Genomic DNA, 21752 nt, shown 5'->3' with positions numbered 1-21752 from the left:
AAGAGAGAGAGAGAGAGAGAGAGAGAGAGAGAGAGAGAGAGAGAGAGAGAAAGAAAAAGAAAAGAAAAGAAAAGAAAAGAAAAGAAAAGAAAGAAATCTTAAGCACATAGGAGAAGGTAAAGAGTTCAAAAACAAAAGTCAAACTGCACAGGAAATACTTCAAAGAATCAACAATTGGTATCTTATCTTTTTAAGTTTCTGCACATCAAAAGAAATCACCAACAGAGTAAAAAGAAAGCCCACAAAGTGGGAAACAGCTATAGCAACCTATCCTTCAGACAAAGGACTCCTATCAAGAACATGTAGAGAGTACAAAAGAAATCTAGCTTGCAAAATTCAAGTACCCAATCCAAAAATGGGCATCTGAATGACTGGCCAGATAGCTCAGTGCATTAAAGTGCCTGCTTAGGCAGAGCACAGCGGCCCGGGTTTGATCCCCTGTATGCTGTGCTGGTCCCACCCGCAGAGCACACTGAGTCAGCGATTGAGACTGGGCATGGGGTGATGCGTGCCTGTAATCCCAGCTACTTGGAAGGCTGAAAACAAGAGAATCACAATGAGTCCAATCTATGTAGTGAGACCCTGTAGACCCTGCACTAAATACATAACTAACTAAATAAATAAATAAAAACAAAAATGGGCATCTGAAATGAATATGCACTTCACAAATAAAGAGATACCGATGACAAATAAATATATGAAAAAAGGTTCATCATTGGTCAAGAGATGGAAATTAAAGCAAAACTGACATACCATCTTATACCAGAAAGAATGGCTATCATCAAGAAGTCAACCAACAATGGAATACCCATCTCTGGCAAAACTAAACAAAAAAAGGAATACAAATGAATGACCATTTTGCATCTGTACATTCAAAATAGTTAGGATAGATATACAGCTACCTTCTCTTAATTGAATGAGTAAGAAGATTTGTTGTAATAGTGTTTGTGGACAGGATATCATGTCTGCATCTTGTACAATGAATAACCACTAAGACAATAATATGCAATTTATTAATTATTGAAACTGTCCTACTAATTGGGTTTGAAACTATCTCATAGCTGTTTGTTTCTCAATAAAATTATTGAAAAAAAAAAAAAAGAAGTCAACCAATAACAAATGCTGTAGAGGCTGTGGGAAAAAAGAAACCCTTCTCCACTGTTGGTGGGAGTACAGGCTGGTACGACCATTATGGAAATCAGTACGGAATTTCCTCAAAAAGTTTAGATTGGAGGTCCCATTCAAGCCAACTATTCCCCTCATAGGTATTTTTGCAAAAGAACTGAAATCATTGTACCACAGTGATATATGTGCACCCGTGTTTATAGCAGCGCAATTTTTCATAGCTATATCTTGGAAACAACTCAAGTGCCCATCAGCTGGGAATGGATAAAAAAGGATGTGGCATTCTTACACAGTGGAGTATTATTCAGCTACAAAAAAGATAAATTCAAGGCTTTTGTAGATGAATGGATGCAGCTAGAGACTATATTGGTAAGTGAAATAAACCAGATCCACACGTGCAAACATTGAATTATCTCAATACTGTGAGAAACTGAAAGAGTAATTAAAATATAAAAGGTACAACAGATACTGAAAAAGGGAAAAAAAAGTTATTCAGTGGGAAGGAAAAACTGAGATGAGAAAAAGGACAAATGAAAAAAAGGGGGGAAGATATATGTAGGTAAAAATTCAGAATGATTTGGATAATTGCATTGTCAATTTCTACTGGTCTTTTGAAATGAGTAGTCTATGCTTAAAACTTTTTTTAACTCTGATTATTTTTCTCTTCTGAATTTCTTGTAATTTCTTTGCTATTGTTTTGTTTTTTTCTTCAAAAAGTACATCTCTTACATGCTTATATCTGGTAATCTGAACAATTAATTTGAAGATAGCATCATGTAATACAGCAACCCTTGTTGAATTCCTACTATTTTGTTTAGTGAAATCTAATATCATTTCTAATGCTATTTTATTTTTCTATCATTATTTTGTATTCTTTTAAAAAAATAATGTCTTCTCTTTATGGCACTGTACTATTCCATCGCATAAATGTACCATGATTTTTTAAATGCGTTCTCCTGAAAATTGACATTCAAGTCATGCTGACTTTGAGATATTACAAACAGTACTGCTATGAAAGTCTTCAACAAATTTCTCTTTGGATATACACATTCATTTCTTTTGGGCATTGTACTATGAGAATGAGAAATGTTGGGTCACAGTCTGTTTAGCTTTAGTAGCTACTACTTCAAAATTTTCCAACAATGCCATCGATTTATTTTGATTCGTTATGTATGAGAATATGAGCCACTTGTCAGTCTTTTAAATTCCATTATTTTTATTGCAATTTTCCCCCTGTCTATCTTAGATTTGTTTTAGTTAACCTCCACCTAAACCTTTTTCCCCATGGCAAATTTAATTGCCATTCTGTGAATTGTTCCAGCTGTTCAATCCCTTTTTAGGCTTGTACTTAAAACTGAACACAGCTTTCCAAGTGTAAAGACACACTGGTTTTTATATGTTTTCTACTTCATTCTCACTTTTTTTCTAGATATGATTGGCAAAGTCCTTTCAATACAACTGCAACATATTGAGCTGATACTTACCAGGAAGCTAAATTGGTATTTAGAGCCTGTCCACTTAGAACTACAGTTGGGATTCTGTCTCACTCAGTGCATTCAATTACCATTTGCACGTTGAATTTCATCTGAAATAACTGCTCTCTCCCAAGTACCTGCTTTATGAAATCCCCCTGCCTTGCTTACCCACCTCTTAGGCACAAGATCCTCATTATATCTGTGAGCAGAGGGGCTAGAGAGATAGCTCAGTGGTATAAGCACCTGCCTGGCAGGTGAAAGTTCCCGTATGCAATGCATGCAGCCCTGGAACCCAGGTGCACCACTCCTCCCTGGAACCAGGCATGGTGTCACACATCTGTAGTCCCAGCATTCTAGAGGTTGAGACAGGAGGATCACTGAGAGTTTGAGACCAGCTTGGGGACTATGAGAGTGAGCACAAGGTCAGCCCAAACTGCATAGTGAGACCCTGTCTCAAAAAAGAGAAAAAAAATCACTCAGGTTTGAACTCTATAATTTTCGATTTTGCTATGCTGGTTATTTTCATACCTTATAAAAAAGCAATTAATAGTCCCCATTAAGGATGATTCCCAAAGTTCCCAATGCTAACATTTCTACATGCGGAGAAATGCCACCCAGCCCCATCTTTGTCTTTATGCCAGCTCTTTAACCACAACAAACACTTCTTATATTTGCAATGTAACTTGATACATTCGGTATAGAAACTTGTGAAGTGCCCTCTAAGTGTTTCAGTAAATTCTTTCCTGCCTTTCCCTTGTCTTCAGCCATTGCAGTCATTTTCTTCCAGTTTTTATTCATTTCCTATAAGACATGGTCGCAATGTGCAGCCTTCAGTGACACAGATGATGTAAGAATTCCTCAAGAAGCACATCGTGAACAGAAATGAAGAGCAAACCTTCCACATTCTTGGTCAAGCTAGTTAAGGTTGGGAGTGTTGAGTTCCATCACCTTTGTCTTCACATCAAATATTTAGGAAGCTGAGCAAGAAAAACATCAGTTTCCTGATTTGTACTTGTCATTGTCACTGTAAAGACAAGCATAAAATCTGGTCATTGTTTAATTTGCCGTGCATGTCTTGTGGATTAGAGACACGCCTGCAAAAAATGTTTGTGGGTAAATGATTCACTACAGCCATATTTTCAGCCCATTTTATGGAAAAAACTAGATATGTGATATTCCTAGATACTCAGGAGGGTGTGTTCTCTAAATTTAAAGGAATAAAGATCTATCTTACTGAGAGCACTTTTTACTGTCCTTCTGTGTTCAGTAATTAAAAACAACCACAGTTAGAGGCCACATGTTGTTGGTTTTTTGTGTTTTGAGGGACAGGGGGCTTGGGAGATAGCTCAGCAGCATAAATGCCTGCCTGGCAAGGACAAAGCCAAATGTTTTTGTCATGTGTAGCAGAACTTTTGTTGACTTGAAATACAAATAGAAATTGGCCTTTTGTTTAACATTTTTCGTGCCACCTGTAAAGCAGCCTAGGAAATTATTTCACCCTTCAAAGCATATGCATTTAAAGATACTTTCACCTATTCAAGATTAGCTTCACAGTGAAAGTACTTCGGTTGCATACCCAAGCAAATGAGAGGACCTTTGAACTTCCAATGACTGGAAGAAATGGAAAATTTCAAAAACACCAGTCATTGGAACAAACATAAGTAGTCTTTTACTGTTTGTGATGGAATTTTCCTGCATTTTGTTATGTGCTTAGAATGTGGAGAGAAATGAAGAGCATACTTTTAGATATGCTCAATTTGAGATTACAGTAAAACATCAAACTATAAATGTTCTTTTTTTTTTTTTAAGACAAAATGGATTCCTTTATTTAAAGGGGAAGCAATCCTTTAGAAAGCAAAGCCATGAACTAAATTATGAGGAATATGTTTTAGAACCAGGAAGCATCCATGTGGCTTTAGCAAACCGCTTAATGTCTCTATGCTTCAAATTGCCCATCCACTAAATAGAGACAATGTACCTGCTACATAGAGGTATAAAGACTAATGTACGGACAGTCTCTCAGTCAGGATTTACTAGAGAAGCAAATATAGTACAAGATATACAAATAAGTGAGAAATTGCAAGATTGGCTTACAGTGGTTAGCCCCAGAGTCAGATGGGGAAGCGTTCAGAGGGTGTTTGCCTGCTGCAGACTGAAGGGTTCAGTCCAAGGTCTGGAGGTCACTGCAGTGCTCCATGCAAGTCTCAGTTACTTTTCTCTCATTGCTCACACAAAAAACTCAACACCCCAAATTAAGGAAGGAAAGGTTTATCTAGCTCACAGTTAGTGGAGGTTTTAGTCCATGCTTGACTGGGTTCAAGACAGAGAGGCACATGGCAGAGGGCAGTAGCTCACAGTGTCTGGAAAATAGCAAAACAGCAAGAGCAAAAGGGAGGAGTAGGGGCAACAATGTCAGAGGCGAACTTTTATTATATTGCCTTCAGGCTCTCTGCCCCAGGGCAGGTATAGCACTCATGCCCACAATCCCAGCAACACTTTGTTATAGAAACTATAAATGTTCAGCTACAAGGAAAACAACATAGACTTGAGATTAGAGGCTGAGGTTGGAAACGGAGACTTGGGACTTGTCAGAGGAGGTTTGTAGAGGACAAAATGAGAGCTGCTAAACTAGCAAGAACACTGACAAGGTCCTCACCAGATATAGTTGTCTTGCCCTATTCTCCATAGGTGGGAGAGTCCAACCCCATCATGAGGCTTTCTCCCTGACACCATCTCATCCTCATTCTGTCCTTTACTATTTTGGCTCTTCCTCTGCTGACTATGAGGACCTTTTATTCTTCAGTCCATCAACAAAGACTTTTCAGTTATTCTGTGAAATTCTGTTCTCTTCTCTTGGCATGCACTCTTTATTGGCTATAAGCGGCCATAAAAGATCCAGTTTCAATAAAATGTTTAGTGGAGTTACTGGTGGTGAGGAAGAAAGGTGCAAGCAAGATTGTGGGCCTTGAGGACATAGTGTATTCTCAACTTGTGGGAGCCATAGGTGTAAGCCACATATTAGATAGAATCTGACTATGAAGAAAAAATTACAAGGGAAATGGAAGGAAGACTAGAATTAGGTGAAGATGGCTGGATTGCCACGCATGCATGAAACAGAAGTTAAGAGAGAGAAAAAGAATGTAATCTGAGAAATAAAATCAAAAGAATGAGCTTTTCTTGAATACACAAAAGGAAGGGGTCGGCATCTTCCTCAATGAATAGTGCTTGAGACTGACAAGGGTGCATTGGGATGAAATTATAGAAAGAAGGAAACTAAGCATGAAATATTTGCTCTTCTGAGGAGGTAGGTGGAAAGGTAGAGAGAAAGTAGAAGAGAAGGAAAGGAAACTAGAGAACTACTTTCACTCATTCCTGAAAGTGCAGTAGCACCCCAGGCTCTAACACACAAGGACAGAGGGGTCGGGAGTGTTGCTTACCCCTCTGCATTGTAATTGCTCATACGCCCTTTTCCCTACTAAAATGCAGTCTTTTGAGAGTATAGAATTTTTTTTTTACATGAAGAAAAAGGATAGGACACAATAACAAGAATGTTCATATCTCATGAAAAAATATTTCTTTTTTAAAATAAACATTATAAAATATTGAAGAACACTTTGTCTTCAGTACTATCTGCTATATTTCTTTTCCTGCCTTCCTGGGAACTAGCACTAACATACCTTTAATACATGTCCTCTCAGCCTAAGTATCTATTTATCTATATCCATGGACAAATTATGATGTTATTTACTACATGATTTCAAATATAATTAATATTTACTAGGAAGGCATCGGTGTTACCTGAGGCACCTTAGTAATGAACGGTGTAATGGCAAATAAGGTAAAATGCAAATGCTTTCACTTTATATGAAGCAATTCTGCAATTTGTCTTTTTTGATTCAAAAATATGGTTTAAGGTGCATCCCAGTTAAAACATGGGTATTTGTTTTATTTTATTTTATCTTATTTTATTTCATGGTTTTTGCATTACTCGTCATTGCCTCACCCATTTCTAGAGCAGCATATGCAATGCAGGCGCCCATCTTGTACATTTTAATTATCACTGAATGGATTTGGGTGAATAATAACAGAAATGGACACTTTGAACTCTGCTGTATAGTTATGAAGCTCCATTAACGTACAACTTCCTTGGCCTTTGCTGGTCCATTCCCCTCCAGAAGCCAGTGCTGTAAGGGTGATAGCTACGTCTTTTCTGTGTGTGCCTATGCCTTGTGCCTATTCATTCCACTCTACTGCCTATTCTAATGTGTATAATCCTCAGTAAATACCGCTTGCATGAGTGAATGACCTTCCGCTTAAATATTATTTCACCAAGGGCTAAGCTGTGTGTACTTAACTGTTTTTCCAAGACCATGTGGTTGGAATCAGGACTAACAATCAAGTTTTCTGATACTAAATCCAGTGGTCTTTTCATTACGCATTGAAAGAGCTATTGTAAGGACTCTATTAGGGAATCAGTAGAAGAGAAATAATTACCATGAATTACTGCCCTGATGGATCCAATAAATAGATTCCATGTACTTATGTAATTGGGCAAAATTAAGAACCATAACCAGATCTTGAGCTTGACATTTATCACCCTCATTGGCTGCATATGAAGTCACATGGCCTTTAAACAAGGCTTGTGTATAAGATATGTGAGTTATGTGGGTCTGTGGAGCTGCATGAGTGCAGGAATGAGCAGGAAGCAGCTTTCTTCAAAAAAGTTGCTCTTGCTAAGGTCACTGGAGATCTTCTAACTACCTCTGACTGCATAGTCTCCTCCTCTGGCTTCAACCACACCTTCCCACGCAGCTCTGCACTGTTCTCCTTATCTTCTGATACCTTACCCAGGGGCTGGGGAGATAGCGCAGTCGAATAAGTGCTTGCCTGGTAATTGCAAGGTCCTGAGTTTGAACCCTAGTACCACCAAAATAAATAAATAAATAAATAAATAAATAAATAAATAATAAGATACCTTACCCAAAGAGTGATCATTCAGTGGTGTTTCAAAGAAAGTCACAAGCATTTCAGGAAGAAAGACCTCACCAACTGCTTGACATATCTACCCCACCACACCATCAATCCTTTTTTTTTTTTTTTTTTTTTGCTTTGCAGAATTTTTATTGTTTTTAATTTCTCTAAGTTGTCATTACACTTTCAAAAACAGGAAAATTTAAAATATCAGTCATAATGATTTTTATTTATGTACCTATTAATTAGAAAATAAATTTTACCTTTGAATTATACAAGACAGTTGTGAGTCTTTTAAAAGAAAACTTCTCTGAAAACCTACATAAAACTTACACTTTAAAAAGTTTATATATATATATATATATTTGTTAAAATATATCTTCTGCTGGACATGTTTTCTTTATCCTTGAGTCATTATTGATAATAGTACAAATATACATAAAAAAATATTAATTAAGGCACAAGTAGAAATTTTACTAAAGTGTCACAAAAATTTAAAGAACAATAATTATAAGTTATGTGTTTTTATTATATAATCTAAGTTTCATTTGTCCACCAGGAAAACTTCCACAATGATAATAATAAACTCAACTGTCTGGCATTTTTTTTTTCACTTCCTAACCTATTTTTTAAAATATTTTTGTGTAGAAACAAATAGCAATGAGACAGTTTCACAACCAATTACTAGTACGTTTTCAATAATTAATACCTTGCATACTGTTGTCTTGGTGGTTATTCATTGTACAAGATGCAGACCTGATATCTTGTCTCAAACACTATTAGAATAAACCTCTCTATTCCTTGAATTAAGAAAATGGAAAAAAAAAGAAAAAAGAAAATAGAGCTGTATATCTATCCTAACTATTTTGAGTATACAGATATAAAATGGTCATTCATTTGTATCCCCCTTTTTTGGTTAGTTTTGTCAGAGAAGGGTATTCCATTGTCATTTAAATACTGTAGGTGCATGAATTCAGCAAAATATAGAGTCCAATAGTCCATAATAGTAGTGGGTTTTCCATAAGACTGTCAATGTCTGAAGTTGTTGTATTGGCCAAGAGCAATCAGGATTGATGGTGTGTGTTCCTGTCAATCTTGATTGCTCTTGGTCAATACATCTTATTCTTAACCTGTCTATTTTGGGACTTGCTGTTTTTCTCATTCAGAGAAATATCTACTTCTTTCCTCAAAACAAGTCCTGTGTTAGGAATGACAGAATAATTTAGAATCACTGAAGAGCACAGCTCTGGAAAGCAGGGATCCTAACGTCCTGAACCAGAGCCTGGCAGGTCAGTGGATGGGAACCAGCAGCATTTCCACCTGGGGCTCTGAGCATCACTTGCTCCCTTCCAGGATCCTATCTCAGCCCAAGGTTTTGTGCATCTTCTGTAGCACGTTGCGTCAGATGCCTCTCAGCAGCCCAGCTTAATAGCTGCTTGCAGAGCTGAGCTGCTACTCATTCGTGCTGTGTTGAGACTGAAAACAGATTCCATGACATTCTTCCTGCTTGAGGTGTACACTTGTAATTTTTTTCTTTTTTAAAGAGATAAAAATGATTCAAATTTCAAAGCAAGATAGTAGGAGAGTACACTGCTTATTGTTACCTTCAAAGCAGTTGCTCAGATTACAAGATATAGGCATGAAAATTTGTTCATACGACATAATCACAAACTTTTCTTTTCAATGAAGTAATAGAAATTAGCAGTACAGCTATCTTAACAAATATATATTTACCTTTCTTTTCCCCTTCCTTCTTCTCTCCTTTCTCCCATCTAGTTTCTCTTTACTTCTGAACAGTTTCTTCCCATTTCCCAGTATCTATTGTACATTTGGATCTTATTTACTCTTTCTGCTTCTTACCTTAGGGAGACAATATGATATTTACACATGTGAGCCAGATCTATTTCAGTTATGAGTATGGTCTCTGGTTGCAACCATTTAGCTAAAAAAGTCTCCATTTTATCTTCCTTTACAGCTGAATACTACTCTGTAGTATAAAAATACCACATCGTTCTATTCATTCCTCAGTCAATGGGCATCTGGGTTGTTTCCAAGATTTAGCTATTATAAATTGTGCTGCTATAAATACCGGCGCCCATATATTGCAGTGGTATGATTTTTTTAATTCCTCTTGGAAAATACTTATAAAGGGAATAACTGAGTCAAACAGAATCTTTAGTCCTAGCATAAATGAATACAAAGTCAACACTCAAAAAATCAATAGCACTCCTGCATACAAACAAGGAACACATTGAGAGAGAAATTAGAGAAGCAACATTCTTCACAATGACAATAAAAAACTGCAATATTTATGAATCAGCCTAACAAAGGAAGTATAAGAGGTCACACTTGATGTGCATATAAAAATGAATCTCTTTCCAGACAAAGTCCTCAAATAAGATAAATAACAAAACCAGGGTTCAAGTTCCAACACTGCCTTCTGTTAAGTCACCTTTAAAAGCTTAGTTATCTACCTTTCAAGACAACTAAAGTATCTACATACAAATCATTGTAAACAGTAACATAGGTAAGTGACATACATAATCTAGTCCCATATAATAGTCTAAGATAATTTTTTAAAACTTGGAAAGGAAGAAGTGAAATTGTCATTACTTGCAGTTGACACAATACTCTACATAGAGGATCCCAAAACTCCACAAAAAGACTTCTAGATTTAATATCCAAATCCAGAAGTGTAGTGGGATACAAAGTCAACACTTTAAGAGTCAATAGAATTCCTGTACACAAGCACAAGTTCACAGAGAAATTGGGGAAGACACACCCATTATGATATCATCCAAAATAAATAAATAAATAAACACCTAGGAATCAAATTAACAAAGGATGTCAAAGTTTTATATAGCAAAAATTACAGTACCCTCAAAAAGGAGATTGAAGAGGATATCAGAAAATTAGAATATATCCCTTGCTTTTGGATAGGAAGGACTAGCAAGTAAAAATGGCCATGCTCCCAAAATTTTGGTACAGATTTATTGCAATCCAAAAGTACTATTAACATACCTCACAGAGAAACTATTCCTCAAATTCATTTGGAACCAGACAATACCTAAAATAGCTAATCCTGGGCAACAAAGACAAGTTAGGGGGCATCACAATCCAAGATCTAAAATTATACTACAAAGCTACTGTGATAAGATCTGCATGGTATTAACAAATAAACAGGCCTAAGGATCAGCAGAACAGAATACAAGACACAGATACATCACCAAGCATATGCAGCCATCCTATTTCTGATGAAGAAGCCAACCATGTTCACTGGAAGAAAGATACTCTCTTTAATAAGTGGTGCTGGAAAAACTGGGTTTCCACATGCCACAGACTAAAACTAGACCCATGTCTATCACCATGCACTAAACTAAAGTCTAAATGGATCAAAGATCTAATTGTTAGAATAGAAACACTAAATTTACTGGAAGGGATAATAGGCAGAAATCTTAAAAACATAGCTGTGGGCAAACTTCCTGAAAAAACCCAAGACCACAAGGAAACAGTACAAAGAATCAATAAGCAAGACCTCACCTTTTTAAACAGCTTTTGCACAACAAAGGAAATAACCAACAGAGTGAAAGGACAATCCATAGAGTAGGAAAAATATTACAGCCAGTTTTCTCAGACAAAGGACTTATATCTAGAACATATAAAGAACTGAAAAAAAATCAGACCCCTCAAATTCAAAGACCCAATACAGTACATAAATGGACATCTGAGATTGATAGGCACTTCTCAGATGAAGAAATACAAATGGCAAATAAATACATGAAAAAAGTTCAATACCATTGATCCTTCAAGAGATGCAAATTAAAGCCACACTGAGATTCCATCTCACCCCATAAAGAATGGCTATCATCAAGAAGTCCATCAATAATAAGTGCTGGTGGGGCAGTAGAGAAAAAGTAACCCTTCTCCATTATTGGTGTGAATGTAGAGTTACACACCCATTGTGGAAATCAGTGTGGAGATCCCTTAAAGACCTAGGATTAGAAAAAGAAAACTAGGATTAGATGTCCATTCAAACAAGCTATTTGCTTCGTAGGCATGTTCTCAGAATGAAAATCATCATACCACAGTGATACATGTGCACCCATGTTTATAGCAGCACAATTTACAATAGCTAAATCTTGGAAATAACCCTGATACCCAACAACCAAGAAATGGATAAATACTCTGAGTATCTACTAGGAACATGACAATATACAATACACTTCCCTACTGACCTATTTTGAAACTCGGTTTTATCGTTTATCTTTTTTCTCTTTAAAAATACGTACTGAGTCAACATTGAAGAGACTTCAGGAAAGTAAAAGGACTTGCATCTGAAGGAAGCTGATGAAAAGTTGTAGCTTTTAATATATGATGATGAAAAGAGATCTTTCTTTGGGGTGAGCCCCTGATTCCAATTTTACATTTGTGAAGCAATTAACAGGACTCCTCTTGGCTTTTCTTGGTCTCTTCTGTTAGAAGAATGTCTCTGATATGTAATATTTGCTTGAAAACCCAAAGAAGCTTGTTTCCTTTTGAGGTTTTCCTTACTTTTTATGTTTTGAAGTTCATTTTGGACCTCAGATTTTGCTCCAAGCAATAAAGCTGGTTGAATTATACCAACATAATGGAGCTGTAATTTTAGCCAACTGTTGGGGGCGGGGAGATAGTTAAGGTGTGTAGTGGTTTCTGTGGTTTCTCTGTGGAGTAGGATTCCCTGCAAAGCTTTTCCATGTGGTGTTTTAATAGCTGTCTTAAAATTTTCTGATGCATGGAGCAAAACTGAATTCGGCTCATGTGCTACATTGGTGGGATGGGCCAAAGAGTCTGAAAAACGAAAGAAAACAACCAAATAGTCTAAGCCAGAGACTGAAGAGTCCAGAGAAGATCCTGAGGACATATTCAAATCATGCCTCCTAACCCATTTTTGCAGAACCTTCTCTAGGGAATTACATTTCTCCTGCATATATTAATATTTTGCTGTTATATGATGCTATACAATTTACAAAACAATCTTAGGTCCATTTGCCCATTAAGACTCATAATGATCTTTTCAAGTCTGTAATTATTAAAACCACTTTTAAATGAGGAAGCAAACTCACAAAGATAAGCATGAAGCCATTTGACTAAGATATACTCAAAGAAATCTGACAGCACTCCTGAGATAGGCATCTTTATGCTAGAACTTCAATAACTGTACTTAGTGACAGTGTTTATGGAGATAAGGAAAGCCAGCCAGTTAGTATGTGTTTGCGTGGTAAAGCTGTTGGAGACTACTTGCTTGTCATTGCTGAATATCAGACCTAGACATTATGATCTAGACAGCAAAGGGATGAGCACTTCTCTCTCATTCCAGTGCTCAGTAATTCAGAGTGATAGTTCTTTCCAGTGTGTTGAGAGCAGCTATGAATGTGTCACATGCTCAGTTGCTGTTCCCATACCAAACATGTGTAAAAATTCTCCTTAGTATGTGCCTTGGCAGCTAAGTTCAGGAAACATTTTTTGAATGCTACTATATTCCAGACACACGGACAAAGCAGGAAATTGTTCAGGGCGGCATATGTCTGGGAGAACCTTTTCCTGTGGCCCAGCCCACTGCCCAAAGCACCACCGTCAGCAAGTCACCCCTTTGGTTTAAATCAGGGGTCACTTGGATTCCTTCTTGAAAATGCAGTTATCCTGGAAGGAAGAAATACTTTAAAACTATCCTAGATACTAAAGCCTTGGGGTAAATTGCTTATTGGATTAATAAATCAGCTATCAGAACCCTGAGTTGAATAAGTATTATAATAGATAAATTTTTTTCTATGCTGAAAGGGGTGGGTGGACCTGGAAAGGATTGTAAGGGCCCATGGAGGAAGACATATCAAGCCTCTCTATCAAACATACACTGTCCATCAAATGTAACTTTCTACCAAGTTACATATATCTCTGTCAAACATAAACTTCAATTCCTTTGCTTTTTTTTCTTAAGAGCTAGTCCTGTATGACTTCTATGTTTTAAGTCTGAATCTAGAATAATATTGGCAATTGAGCTAGAAAACAGCCGACCCTTTATGTACTTTTGTAGCAGATCCCCATTTCTAACAAGAATTAGTGTCTGGGATTGCTCTTTCTCCAGTCCTCACGGAGCATGACACTCATCACCCCCAGGTCAGCCTGCACACATCCCCGGCTCGGCACCTTCTCTTCTACCTCTCATAGTTGTCTTGTTTTGTTTTGTTTTGTTTTTATGGTGCATGAGTACTTGAGGTCTTAACAGATTTGCACACTACACAAGATAAATGAAGAGTGCCTTCCCCCAACCCTCACCTTCTCTCCCTCAGCTCCAAAACCATTGCACGCATTTAGAATCTCAGATTTTATGTGTTCATAATGTTGATTCTCATTTCCAAGAGCCTAAAATATTTTAAGAATACATCATTTAATGAATTTATCTTTATCAAAAACCAAATTATTTCACAAACTCATCATCAATTAAATTAATACATTGTTTTTCTCATAGATGAAATTGTTGATATTGTTTGCTTTTGTTCTTAGTCACCCATAAACTCAGCATGCTCAAAGCAGCACATGGACATAACTGCTTGTTCTCATGACTAATAAGAAAAGAAGCCCCCAAAATAATATGCATGATGCAGGTGTGGTTACTGCGATATGCTTAGGAGGTCTTTCTCTGTTTTCCTCCATAAAAGTCCCAAGAAATATGGGCTGTTGTTATCTTATTATCCCAAGACACAGAGTGCTCACAGCTGGTCCCCTGAGAGTCTAATCTAGGCAATGTGCCTCCTGAGTCCTGCTCTTTCCCACTATGTCAGGATAACTGTGATCCTCCTTGGAGCCAACATGGGGTGCACAAACCTTGCCGCCTATGAGCAGCAGCTGCCTGCGGATCTTCTACTCAAGCCGAGCAGGCAGTTGCCTGAGTAAGAGTGCAAAGGAAAGATCGTGAGGACAGGCGAGCCCCGCAGTGCACTGCCCCTGCCTCTCTTACAGTGATCCTTCTATTCTCACCTTGTCACCTCCTTTGCATGAGGCCCATTTTGAAGTACAATACTAAAGCCTGAATCATCCCCAAAGCCACATCAGCAGACACTTAATCAACGATTCACACCATGTAACTGAATAGTGTGAATCAGGTACAGGGGATAGAGAAAACCTCCCTTCTCCTTTTCAATAGTGTTTAGAGATAGTACTGGCCTTCTCAATACAATTACCTCTAACTCAGTTTTTAACATGCAGGTCTTCCTAGAGTGCTGCTGGTCAATGTTTTGACAGTCAGCTTTCCAGGTGTGAAGCTCTGATGCTTGAATTTACAGTGTTGGGATCTCCTAAGTTCCCACTTGGGCATCTACACACTCGGCTTACATTGAAAGACCTCAGACAGCTCCTGCTCATAGGTAGCAAGGTGTCCTCAAATTGCAGTGGCTCTGCGGAGTATGCAGATCATTCTGGCAGAGTGGTTTCCTGTCTTTCTGCTTCCTGGCAAGCATGAAGCTAGCAGCCTCCATCCGGCTCACCCTTTTACTACGTTCTGCAGCACAACAAACCTAAGAGCAATGGAGCCAGGGGACCATGTACTGAATTCTCCAAAACCATAAGCCAAAATAAACTTTTCCACCCACAAACTGCTTTTTTCAGGTATCTGGTCACAGTGATGCATAACTTACCAACACAATGGGAGATGACAGACTTGGAAGAGGGGAAATAAAAAAGAGAGGTGCTGTAGTCAGTGCTAACTCTTTCTCCTTCCAAATGGAAGGAGATGCCCCTTTTCCCTGGCATGTGTTTGCATGTCTGAGTCACTCCAAGGAAACTGTGTAAACAGAGGAATAGCTACAGGCCCCAGTCCCCCGAACTGACTCCTGGCATGAGCCCTATAGGTCAGACATGCTGTGTTCTCCTCCTAACAGGCTCCAGGGCCATGGCCTGCATAGCCTGCATCTTTTCATAGCATGCTGCATTCTAGTGTTTTATGATACTGAGAGTCACGCTCTTCTCAGTGTCCCAGTGTACTCTATTGCTTTCACACAGCAATCAACAGACATGTATGCATAGTTTCACTCTGCAGGATCTGTTTGTACCATACTGAGAGGCACAAAAGCATGTACAATATAGCTTGTGACCTCAGGAGTTTACATTCTAGTTTAAAAAAAAATCTGAGGGCCAGATGGACCAGTTCCTAAAGAACGACCAATTAGCAAGATGATAATATGTCAAAATAATTGTTATGATGAATTTTGAGGAATATGTAATTAAAGAAGTGTCTATAATACCTATTTAGCAGAGTAAAATATATAAGTACACGTCTGATTATTTTGTCCTTGTTCACCATGTGACAATGGGTGTCCATTCTTTAACCTATATTTTTTACTTCATTTATAGCTAAAATCCCTTTTAACAAATACAACTGTAGCAGCAAGTTCTATGTAATAAAAATATTTTTTCTTCTTCTGGCCCAAAGTGCATGCTAACAGTCCTTAGCTGATGGAGATCTGAGACTTTTTTTGAAAAAAAAAAAAAAAAAAGCCCACTAGGAGAAAGATATTCACAAATCCTTGTTCATTTGGAAATAAATCTACTTAATGAAAAGGTCATCCTTTTCGGCAGAGTGTTGATATAAAGTGCATGTTGGCATATCTGTACAATAATGCCCCTTAATAAGTAGTTCTTAATAGCGATTAATAAAGAAGATAGCTCTTATAAAAGCTGAATTTTTAATGTTGCATTGACTTCACTTGAGGCCTTTAAATATCTCCTAGTGAAAGTGGTTTTTTCCATCTGATCAGCTCTGAGTAGAGGACTACGGAAGTCTCTCTCTTCAGGTCCCACCGTGCAGGCAAAGGGGGCGAAATACATCACACTGCTAGTGTCCTCGTGTCCATCCATTGCCTTTGCTGACAGAAGGAAGCATTCATAGCCCCATTGTCCAAACGCTACTTCTCACTTATTCTTGACAAAGGTTATAGGAAGTACATTAGAACATAGAAGGCCTAGGTAAAATTCGGAGAGTTTGCAATATATGAAAGAAAAATAATCGCAGGCCTACGCTATGTCTGTCGTATAGCAGACTCACTCAAGCCAGCCAGCATGTCTGGGTTTACACGAGCACTTTCTTGCCTTAGGAGACTACCATATAAGTGTTTGGGCTTAAGACGCCCTCCTGCCAGGCTTCAAATTAGGTGAGACTGGTAAAGTCAATAAAAGGTAATGGATTGTGTCCATACATGACTCCATTCCATCATTTGAATGCCTTTATCAATAACTGCTCGGGGCGAGATTCAGCCGTAACCCTCTGTAGAGTGTGCCCCAGGCAGTGGAGAACTGATTTTATTTCCTAAGGTCTTTGAGGCTTACTAGACTAAAATCCTCCTCTTTCACTATGGAACACACCCAGAGAAGTTTTTCTTAGCTGATTCATATTTTCTTTCTCTCAGCTCATGATAATTATTCCAAACTTCTTCCACTGTTTTTGCACAAACTCACCCACAGGTAAGAAGGCTGCTGTATTCACAAACGCAGTGAACAGGACTATAAACACTACACTTGCCTTGCTCTCACCAGTGGCCAGTATTTCCTTCTGTCTACTCAAATTCTTTTGCTTCTCTGTGAACTTAAATTGAAGGTCTCTGTTCAACTCCACGTTGGAGCAAAATAGGAGGTGGGATGTTTTTAATAGTATCTACCAAAACTACTTAGCTCAATGAGAAGAAAGATTTGTACCAGTAGTGTTCAGACAAGATATCAGGTCTGCATCTTGTACTATGAATAACTACTATGAAGACAACAATATGCAATGTATTAATTATCATAACTATCCTACTAACCTGTTTTGAAACTGTCTCATTGCTATTTCTTTCTCAATAAAATTGATTTTTTAAAAAAAAGTATTTACCAAAACTAATTTGTGGGGTTTTTTAAAATTCCCATGTTTAAAACTGCTACCAATTTGTAGAAATTCAGAACTTACAGTTACCTTGGAATGCTAAATGTCAGAAATTATATTTGCATAGCATCATTTATTGACTTAGTCTTCTGAATTACACGTGGGGAAATGACTTGCTCCTCTTTGTTGATCAGGACATGCTGCTTTTCCTAGCATCTCGCTGCCCCCTGCTGCACATCCTGCTCTGCAGGAATTCTCTGTTTGCATTCTGACTTTCTGGGCCAGCCCACGCTTGGCTGGGTTCTGGCAAAGCGATTAGATGCTAAGCTCTAACTCTAACTCTACCAGTCCTCCATGGGACCTGTCCTCTACATAGGTCCCATTTATGGAGCAGGAGAGTGGGCAAGTGGGCACTCTGTTGTGGGGGAGAGAGTACAGGCAGGAGAGTGGGCCCCAAATGGATGTTAAACCCCTTCAAATGGAGAACTCCAAGCAAATTTGGACCTGCTTTAGCTTAGGAGAACTGTGTCCAGATAAACTCAAAGATCCTACAAGTTTTAGGGTAGCACCATGAATTGGAAGAATAATGTAGCATTAAGATCCATTATGGAGAAAAGAAACAAAACCACTAGACTGAGGTAGGGAGGGGGGAGGTGGAGGGAGAAGGGGAAAAAAGAGAGGACTTTGGGGAATTTCTGTAGCATCTGATCCTTTGTAAAAACTAACATTTAAAAACTAATTTTTAAGATATGATGTTTTAAGATTTTAATACACAATCTATTTTTAAATCTCTACAGACTTTAATATTTAATATGAATCTTCATCTGTCAGTGATATAGCATAGATAGTACTGTGGTAGTCAGTCGTACACAATTTGAGGATTACGAAGGGGCATTCTTTCTTTCAAAACTACCCTGAAATTTTCACAAAGTTATAAGCCTTGTGTGTAGTCTCTGTGAGGTCTGCTCAAATGACATTGGACTATTTGTTCAACTTCGTCTGGCCTCCGATTGTCCATTTACAAAGTATGGGTGCACATACGTTATGGGGCTACTGAGGAGTACAATAGGTAACATTCACCAGGCACCCGGAAGAATCACATTGCTTGCTCCTCCTTCCCTGCCTCCTCTTTCCTATCTGAAATGTTCGACACTTGCCTTGGAACTAGATGTGAAGTTCTGGGTGGGTGGCAGATCACAGTGCCCTCTTTCCAAAGTGTCTCCAAAGGATTAGAGAGGAAGCCTTTCCTTGTCACCATTCACTTTCAAAACCACACAGAGAAACTGACAGTGGGCTAAATGGGTACAGGTGATCGCTAAAGTTTTAAAACCTGTATGTCAGGAACTATAAGGGATTTCCTGCCCTGGAATCATGTGTACTTTACTATGACAATGAAAGAGATTTTGCTCCATTAATGATGTCTAGAGATGCAAATGAGAGGTAAGAGAGGCATCCCATGCAGGAAGGTAATTCCATGATTATGAAATTTTCTCTAAATAATATATTAGACTGCATGGCAAGCATGAGGTCGTGAGTTTGATTCCCAGTATCACAAAAAAAGAACATACTATAAATATCATATTTACTTTTTAGAACTGGAATGTTTAAAAAAAACAGATATTCTGTATTTCTATGGCAAATAAACAACAAAGATGTCAAAATCACTAGCAAACCCTAAAGCACACAAGGTCAGGCCTGCCTGCGTGCATATACGCAGCCCGTACAGCAGGCTCTTTGTAGGTGTTATGTTTCAACATTTGCTTTTATTTTGGCAGTCGCCTTGAAATTTGGGTGGTTCTTGGTAAGCAGCAAGATTCTTCGGGGAACAATAAGCATTTAAAGACAATCACTATTTGAGAGCAAGAAAGAATTTGCACTAGCTCTATCTCCCACTTATGCCCTCGTTCTGGCATCAGCCTGCAGGAGGACTACCCCAGCCCAGAGAGAGAACCTCACAAAACTCTGCATTTCACTGACTTCACGTGACCTTGTCAAGTATCCTTAGGCATTGTTTTGGCGTCCACCAAGAGCAGGCTTTACTCTGTTTAAATCAGATCTCGAGAGAGGAGCTCAGATATTGTCCTGAGACCCTTTTCTTCATAAATGGGGGAAGGAAGACCCAGGGAGGGTATGTGGTCAGACCTCGCCCCTCTTTACCTCTTTCCGAATGCCTTTGTCCAGTGTGTTTGTCCCACCACCCTGTGGGACAGTCGGTGCTGGAAGCCTCTTTCCAGCAGCACGGAGAGGGCAGCCCAGCCCACCAGTCTCTTCTCTTCATCTCCCCAGGACCTGCTTCTTTCCATCAGAAGATATAGGAAACACGGAGAGAAGACGGACTGATTAGATCATTGTCACTTATTTCTTTAAATTATTTGATGCAAAAATTCATGTCCAAGAGTAATACTTTCCATCTTAGAATTAGAAACAACTCCTTTGCGAATTAGCAAAAACATTCCTATGTTATATTAGGAGGAAAAGATGGGCCCCGCTTCTCACTTGGCAGCTCATTCAGTATCACCCAACGCTTAACAAGTATTTTTGAGCCTCTTCTGGGTCCCTCCCAGTACATTCTAAAGTATAACCCAGAACAAAACAAAGACTGCTACTTTTGTGATTCAATTTTAATGTATACTTGTGACTTAGAAACGAACTACTACTTTACAACCAAAAATCCTTCTTGGACAGCGTCGTAGTGAAAAATATCATTTTTAATAATAATTTTCCCTAAAAAAACCTAGTTTCTCAAGAAATACATTTTTTAAGTCAAATGATGTGAAATCCGGCGCAACACTGCCTCCTGGTGGTGGTTTCAAAGACTCCTATTACTATAAAGTTAACCCTGTCTGGGTAAGATTTACAGAAAATCTTCTTTTGCACTGGAAATAATTTTCACACAGAATTGCCTAATCGGGAACATGTAGTGTCTAATCCCGTCTGCTTTTGTGACAGGACGATTGGAAGGCTTCCATCGCCTTTGTGGTCGGGAATCAGATCGAGGACGATCTTCTCATCCAGGCCCTGACCTTGGCTGTCCAAGTCCCTCAGCGCAAGCTCTTCAGCATAGTTTCCTGGCAAGACATTCTCCAGAAGGTACCTGGGCTTCCCTTCCACGGGACCTCTCCCACACTCTTTTAAATATTAAAATCAGTTTTTGGTTTTGTTTTTTTTAAAAAAAAAAAACTTTACATATTCTTGGGCTGTTTTGTAAACTTTGACTCATTATTCCAAATAAGTAAATATCTAGCCAGAATAAATTTGAATTGTTTAGTTCATCAGATGCAATTTCCATTTATTAAGGCCATCGTTCTACATTATCTCTTTTGATGATACATTTTGGTGGCCAATTCCACCATGCTAGGGCCTCTGAGGAACTGCTTAGTAAAAAGTCAAACAACAACAAAGACTGAACAAATAAGCTTCCCAGAAGGTACATGGTTAATAGGAAACTGAAGTCTAAGGAAAATCGTAGCAGTCAGGGGGCCAGAGGGGAAGGATAACAGGATATGGTGCAGACCTATGCAATGACCAACAGACAGCTCACCAAGGGGCCTAGAAATCCTCCCCTCGCTGCTCAGTACCACTGCCTGGCTAGGAGTCCCAGCCCTTATGTCACCTGGGTATCTGACAGTTACACATGTGGGAGTATTCCTTAGCTGAGCCCTCTTTTGCCATTAAATGTAAACTTTAACTTTCTTACAGATCAATGAAGTCACTGCCCTTGCTGGAACTGCTTTGTCTAGAAAAGCAAAAAAACCTGTAGGCAATAACACTCCATTATTTTATGAGGTAGGTGAGAGTGTTTATTGAAGATGTTGTTGTATGTTCTAGAACTGGAGCGATCCTGTGATGGGCTTTTTATGTATTTCATTTTTGAAAGTAAATGTCCTGCTTCTTAGTGAAGATGTGTTATTCCTGAAATTATTACACACACACACACACACACACACACACACACACACAACCTCATTTAAGCAAAATCATCCTTTAGCTATAAAATTGCCCTACACTGTTTACACTATCATTGTAAACAACTGAAATCTATAAATCAGAAACTGTTCTATAGAAAAGCAAGGTGATATATTTCCATGCTAATTATTGATTATGCGATGGGAGTCATAATTGGGTACCACAGTGTGGATTTCACCCCAGAACCAAGAAAGAATTTCTTGTATAAGACAGAGCCACAGCTGGAATAATTTTCCATTAGTCTGTGTACTTGGTGAGCATTTTATATCTGACTCTAACTGAAGTGAAAAGAGCGACACTCTTCAATTGTAGAGTATGTGTTGTCAAAG

The 21752-nt window shown here is 38.4% G+C and overlaps 1 protein-coding gene across 1 annotated transcript in view; it reads left to right on the top strand.

Annotated features, from left to right (window-relative positions):
• Positions 1–21752, top strand: part of Spag17 (sperm associated antigen 17) — a 293285-nt gene that overhangs the window by 40444 nt on the left and 231089 nt on the right. Inside the window, 2 exon segments of the mRNA XM_023708314.1 lie at positions 20407–20547; positions 21157–21243. Coding sequence (XP_023564082.1) covers positions 20407–20547; positions 21157–21243 — 228 coding nt within the window.

Source organism: Octodon degus, unplaced genomic scaffold (genome assembly GCF_000260255.1).
Source record: "Octodon degus isolate 3935 unplaced genomic scaffold, OctDeg1.0 scaffold00349, whole genome shotgun sequence".
In the NCBI taxonomy this organism is placed as follows: domain Eukaryota; kingdom Metazoa; phylum Chordata; class Mammalia; order Rodentia; family Octodontidae; genus Octodon; species Octodon degus.
The sequence above is the reverse complement of the archived record's forward strand: the minus strand, read 5'-3'. Positions and strand labels throughout refer to the sequence as shown.